Here is a 7,369-nt window from a genome sequence, read left to right on the forward strand (position 1 = left end):
AACAGTATGGTAATAAAGAAGAACTGATACAAGCTATTTACACTGCTTGGAATTCTGTGGACATTAATTACATACATTTTTTATATAAATCGCTACCCAATCGTATTTACGAACTAATAAGGTCTAATGGAAAATATACCAAATACTAAACTAACGAGTTTTAATAATTAAACAATATCTTTTTGCATGTGAGGCTATTCAAGTGGAAGGGGCAATTATTTGTTTGACGTTGTTTCTTAAAACTTTGATTAGATAATAATAAAAATTTTATTTGCTATTATAAGACTTCCTGTTTTATTTAAGATACGATGCTTGATGTATATCTCCTTTTTATATTACTATGTGAAATATTAATTTTGACGATGAGGCTATTCATGTGGCGGGCACTGTATATTACGAATGAACACGCGTGCAAAGTGCAAACACGTGAATGGATATACTTATGATATAATAATTATAATGATAGTATACTATGTTACAATATAGATTCATTATATCTTTAATAACAATTATCTCATAGGAAGTCGTCTGTATGAGACAAACATCATTCACTTGCGGGTCACTCGCTTGCGAGATAACATTCGTACAGTAAACGAATGTTTGCGCCTAATTAGTCTGTTAGCTTGTTCGTGATTATGACAAATACTGCTGGATCGATTTAGGTGCGATTTTCATTAACGCATAGCGATCGTATTGTTAAATTCCAATGTTTCTTACGTTTAGACCAGCTCATAAATAAATGTTACGTCCTCAACGACAAAGCGGAGGGCGTCAACTAGTCTTGTAATACGAGCTTAAGATAACATTGTTAACTCAACCTCTGATCTTAAAGCGAAACAAATTGCGGTTAGCGTAAATATAATCCGAATATAATTGATTTCTAGTACAAGGCGACAACTATTGTTGTATTATGTATGTATTTAAATAATTATTTTTGAGAAAAAAACTAAACCCCCTTCAAACTGCCACTTTTTAAATTAAAAAAAAAACATCAAAATTGGTTCACCCAGCAAAAAGTTATAAGGTAAAAAAAATACAGTCGAATTAAGAACTTTCTAGTGTTTTGTAACAATTAATAATAAAAAACAACGTTAAGCAACGAATGACACGGTGGGAAATAGGATGAGGAATCACTTTTTTTTTTTGCAGTTCTTCATTAGTTTATTTTTGCGGAACCCTTAATGTCGCGAATTCGACTCTAATTACTTATTCGTTTTGATTGTTTCCTTAGAACGTCGAAAATGTTAAATTAACTATAAAATGACTCGGGAGGAAAGGTATCCGATTCTAAAATGGGACTAAAATACAACAATCTCACATCAAAACGATAAAAAGAAAACAGCCCAATCCATTAAAAACTCGCGAATTTATCGTGCAACAAATTAAAATAGCATAGAAAAACAATCTATCGAAATAGGAACATTCTTCATTTTCAGAAGGTCGGTTAAATGTTGAAAGAAAAACCGTAATTATTTTTTTTGGATCAACCCAACCGAAAATATGCTAAATCGATTTTGAGAATTCCTCACGAGAAGACATTGCTCGAGTGATAAGTTTAGGTCTTTATGTGTATATTATGTCTGCTACTAGTATAATTATTATAAATTATTCAGTTTTAGTTCATTCACGATAATTAACACCTACTTTTATTTAAATAATTACAGACAAACTTGTTTTATATCAACATTTGAGAATGTGTACAAATCAGCACCTAAATTACCTTAAATAAAGAAAAAATAAGTACGGAAAAAAAATTGCTACGAATTTCCTTTTTTTTTAAATAAAAATGTCGAGTGTTAAAAGTGGTTTTTATCGAAAAAAAACCATTTCAATTATTCTTAAATACAATAAATTATTTATTTATTGACTATTATTACTGTTTATGTTACAGACGAGTCAATATTTTTTTCTTTAGAGTTGATAACGATATAGATGTCATTTGCCTTTGATAAAACAACATAATTGATGCTAATAATAAAAAAAATTACGTCATTGTTGTGCTACTGTTAAAAATAAATATGGAAGCGTGAAATGTAGTTGAAAAATAAACGATTCACAAAATAATAAATGATAATGATATAAACTATGTTAAAATGGCTTTCCAATTAGTCTTTCCCATATCGAATAACTATTAATTACTGAGACTGTATAAAATATTGTGAAATATTTGAACAGATGCTGTTGTTAGCTTGTTATCAAATGAAAAACATAGATAAATACATATGAATGTAACTCATATTTAATATAAAAAACAGATAAAGGGTTAAGTAAAAGACATTTGACATTCAAGCATTTTTATTAATATGACTTGCATTCATACATAAATATATAGGAATGTAATGAAGTATGATGAGGTATAAATGCAATTATTATATGGCATAAATTTAAAATGGATTTTTATTTATGACCAAAGATATATCAAATGATTTATAATATTATACATATATTAGGCAACATAGATATATTTTAGGCATAGCTTCAGAAGATTTCCAACAATAAATAGTAACAATATTAATTGCATTTAAACCCGGTTTAACTGCCACATAAATTAGCTCATTCATCATCAAAATAATCAACATGATCACCCGATTTAAACTTTCCGGAAAGTAGGACTTTAAGACATTTTTTAGCTGTCACCTCGGGCTTTAACAGAGATGCCTGGTCTCTGAATGTAGTAAACACCTCTTTGAGATTCAAATTCACCGCTTCCTCTATGACCTGGTCAATCATAGATGTCTCAACAGGGCCGGGAGAGTAATTCAGCACCGTCACATGTTTTTTCTCCTCGGCCAAAACCCTAAAGTACATAGCACGAGCAGCTTTCCCACTACAGTAATAAGCCATACCACCCATGGGCTTAATTGCACAGAGTGATGTTGTGTTCACAATAATCAGCCTGTCCTCTACATCCTTAAATATTTTGAGGAACTGAGTATTCAACGAAATAACTTTAAACACATTCAATTTGAAATATGCCTGCATTTCTTCAATATCCTCCATGCGACCCGTTTCTACACTTAAGTTACCAATTGAGCCAACATTGTGGAAGATCAGGCTGGTTGTGAAATCGGTCACCTTTCTTCCACTTAGGCCCTCAGTAATGACATTGTACATCTCCTCCTCAGATGCTGAACATAAGTCAATCGAGGTATACACAACCTTAACATTATCCGATTCACATAGGCTCGCTGATTGTGCAAGATCAGTTTTCTTACGGGCCAAAAGCAACATGAGCGAGTTGGGACCCAAGTGTTTTGATACTTCGACAGCTATGGCCCGGCCGATGCCCTGGGAGGCGCCAGAGACAACACAGAATGTGGGCCCGGACAAATCTATGGTAGATGATGAAGATGCCATGATTACTTACAATGTGTCACTTTAGTCCTGAAGTAGCTTTTCCGAATCGGTATCTCCAATCACGGGGTCGAGATCACACCCTTCTCGTAACAAACGATCGATGCAGTCGGCCCGATATGCAGATAAATTTTCGACAACCTTATTCTTCTTTCTCAACGCTTGAAGTTTCTTCTCTGTAAATATATTATTTATTTACAATTTAATTTCGTATTATTCGTATACAAGTTACACTGTCTATGAGACGACCGTCGTCGGCGGTGGCAAATGACAATGTGAACCAAGATTACAGTATCACTCCATTTTGTTAACTGCTCACCGCTAATGTAAACATTATTTAAAACCGCTTTAGTTTATAACACACTTAATTAATTGTATGTACTCAACAATGCATAATAACTCACCAAGGATAGCTAGGTACTCTGCGGAATCCGTCAGTTTTTCAAATTCATGCACAGGTTTAAAATTATCCTCAAATTCCGATGGAACTTCAGTTTGATGCACTTCACAACCCCAAGGATCCATCAAAATCTTTAAAAGAGTTGGAAAGATTATAATCACACACTTTTTTGTTTATTTTTATAATATCAAATTATGTGACGCGAATAGAATAAATTAAAATCGCGTGTTTACTCACTTGAAGGCCAGAAGCCAAATGCCTTCCACTGATGAGTGTTTGTATTAATATAAATTACTGTTACACTGGGTTTTTAATATCTAGACAAAAGCAGATTTGAAATTTTGGACTGCAATAAAGTTGACATAGCCATTGATTTGAAATAATGGACAGGGATTCCGACTTGCGATAGTGCTGCGATACAATAGTCAATACAGCAGCATAAGTTGCCAGGTTTAAATTTTTTATTGCAATAATTTATCTTCAATCATGTTATTAGAGAAGGAAACTACGATTATTTTTTAAGAACTTTTATATAAAAATCCAATCACGCCAAATATTGTCATTAATGATGTGTCAATATCTTTTTTTATTTTATTTCTTAATTCATGAACTAGAAAACCAAAGCATAGTACAATCGTATCGCAATGAGGTCAAAGGTGTGCAGATAATAATTTATAGATTGAGTAATAATTCAATAATCTTATTTTTAATCATTAAAATTGTAATTCATAGAATCTTTGTAAAAGAATAGAATAAAGTATTTTCATTAAACACCGTACCTTACCTACCTCACATCCAGTTTTTACTATATACGTGTACTGCCATCTAGACGAACTATTAAAAACTACGATGATATTAATACAACTTTTTAACACCCGTTGCGGCCGTAAGTAACTTTTAAGTGATCCGCGACGACACCGATTTTGTTTCTAACTTAAAACTATATTTAAAAACCTTATTGAAATTACTGTTCCTTAAAGAATTTCTGTATACAAGTTAAGGAGTATTTACTTGTGACTTGCACAAGTTAAGAGAATATTTAGCATCCGTATTTTTTTTAGTTTTATCGATTCGCTACTAGTACATAACGCTCGATGCAAAGTATATTAGAGTTTAGAGTACATAACGCTCGATGCAAAGTATATTAGAGTTTAGGCTACTGGCCTAGGGATAATCTTTTTAAATTTTTAAAATGTTTTTGTTCTATTTTAGAAATGACAAGTTATTGCTCCTTGGGCTTTGTATTGGGCTATGTATTCTCAAAGACTATACTTTCAATTATATTATGTCGTATATATAATAATAAGCGTGAAAGCATTTATTTTTGTTTTAGCATAAAAATATGAGTTATGCAACTAATTATTAAAAACTAGCTTATCGGTCCATTTTTTTTAGTCTTAACAAATAATATATTATGTACTAGCGGTCCGCCCCGGCTTCGCCCGTGGTACATATATAGCCTATAGCCTTCCTCAATAAATGGGCTATCGAACACTGAAAGAATTTTTCAAATCGGACCAGTACTTCCTGAGATTAGTGCGTTCAAACAAACAAACTCTTCAGATTTACAATATTAGTATATGTAGATGTTATCATAAAATATAATTAAACCGTTCCTGAGTTATGAACGATGTAAGTTGTAAATAACTAGACTTTCTTTTAATATGCATAGGCACAGATACAACAATGCGGTAGCTTGGAAAAATGTATATCGGTGTCGGATGGTATAAAAACATATCAATTTTTAAAGCCAATAGGTATCATAACTCGATGGATACAATAGTCAATAGTACAATATAATTGCTAGAATTAAAATAGTTAGGTAATTATATTTTAAAGCGAATAGACCTATTCTCCAATACTAATAGGCATATAATGACTTTGTTCTTAACAATTTACGATTTTATTTTTCTCTTTTATAACAACAATCATGAAATGTTGTTGAACTCATTAAATGTGTAATAGCTTATGTTCAGAATATTTAATATATGTGTATACGTATGAAATATTGTGCAATACAGCTAATCTAAAAATAATTGTAATCAATATTAGTTTATAGTATCTTCAACTGTTAGTTTGAATTAAAATTGTATAAGAGAACACAATTAATGCATATAAAAATAATTACGAATATCTCTAGTTGCGGCTTATTACGGATAAATAAAAAACAGTTTTTGATACATTTAATTTTATTATATATATTTATTACCCGGGCGGATTACGAAAAGGGGCAACAAGAAGACTGCATGAAAACCTTATATACCGACAGACAGACTAACAGACAGAAGATTTAGTAATGTGGTAATAAGAAACTGCGTAATTCCAGTCGGCTCTAGGCGGCACGCTGCAAGTGGCGGCCACGCTACGCCAATTATATCACTAAATATTTTTTTAATATAATTTTTGTTCAATGCATATTATATAGTTCTATACAAAATTTTAATTGTCAAACAATGAAAACCAATTGTTTTGATATTTACCAAACTACAAAAAGACAATGTCAACACGTTCACTTATTGATTAACTAGATGGCGCTTTTTTAAATTTGTACGAATAATTAAAAATGTTGTTACTCCGAATCTTGTTATGCGTATAATAACACAGGCAGTAAATTTATTGGTCCACGAAACTATTACGTTAATAAGTTATTATGAAAATAAGGTGACATTTTTTATGCTATTAAAGTAAAAATTTTAAACATCGCCATCTAGTGTTACACCCATTAACTAGATATCGAATCATTTCTTTTAGCGTTGTAACTTGGTAACTAAGGCAAGCCATACACGCTACGGTCTACCGTAGAGGTCATCTGTGCAGCTATGCCTGTGCAGGTTAACCAAACATTGGTAGCGTGTATGGGGACATTCCGGTGTACCGGAGCGGTCTTCAGTTCTTTTTGCGATGGCATCGAATGAGGACGATGACGCGCGGGCAGTGCTAGGCCTTGCTTACCACTTGCACTTACCGGAGTGCACGCACACACGCAAAGGTACACCGTACGGCGTCACTCGAAAGAATTGATTTTCGATCTTGCGCCGGTCGCCTGCGCAGGCTCAAAAAACTGCACAGGTCTATTCCCACACACATTCCGGTCTACCTGCGCAGGCATACTTGCTCATGTGGACCTTTCCGGCAGACCGTAGCGTGTATGGCTTGCCTTAGTAAGGTAATGGCGCCAAATGGAAAACAATAAACCTTTTTTTAATGTTTTTAGAATATAAAACTACAATAGATTGCGAGTAAGAAAAATATTTAATAATCCCACATTAAAATTATTGAAATAGACTGATGTATGGATATTAGAAGGTGCAGTCACAAAAATGAGATAATAATTATAATTATTTACTAGGTCCGGTGACTAATAGTAAACTAAATCCTCATCGATTTGATACCTGGAAAAAAGTTATTCAAGGTCAAAGGTGACGATAACGGCCCTTTCTCAAATTTTCAGCAAATTAAGGTTTTTCACAAAATTAGTACATACAAAAAACGTAGCTTTAGTTATTGTGTATTTAGTTATTAAATTACATTTTCGTCTAGTTATATATCTTATGTAATTTAGGAATTTAACTTGGGTATTACAACATACTTTAAACTCATATAATAATCTAAAAG

The 7,369-nt window shown here is 32.4% G+C and overlaps 1 protein-coding gene across 1 annotated transcript; it reads right to left on the reverse strand.

Annotated features, from left to right (window-relative positions):
* Positions 1-2,282: 2,282 nt before the first annotated feature.
* LOC119840292 (sepiapterin reductase) lies at positions 2,283-4,175 on the reverse strand. The gene is made up of 3 exons (XM_038366842.1): positions 3,992-4,175; positions 3,759-3,885; positions 2,283-3,530 (listed from the first exon to the last, which is right to left on the reverse strand). The coding sequence occupies exon 3, from the start codon at positions 3,355-3,357 to the stop codon at positions 2,554-2,556; it is 804 nt and encodes a 267-aa protein (XP_038222770.1). The 5' UTR covers positions 3,358-3,530; positions 3,759-3,885; positions 3,992-4,175; the 3' UTR covers positions 2,283-2,553.
* Positions 4,176-7,369: the final 3,194 nt, after the last annotated feature.

Source organism: Zerene cesonia, chromosome 5 (assembly GCF_012273895.1).
Source record: "Zerene cesonia ecotype Mississippi chromosome 5, Zerene_cesonia_1.1, whole genome shotgun sequence".
Classification (NCBI taxonomy): Eukaryota; Metazoa; Arthropoda; class Insecta; order Lepidoptera; family Pieridae; genus Zerene; species Zerene cesonia.

Excerpts from the sequence above, each read along its gene's own strand:
- LOC119840292 (XM_038366842.1), bottom strand. The coding sequence starts at position 3,357 with ATGGCATCTTCATCATCTACCATAGATTTGTCCGGGCCCACATTCTGT.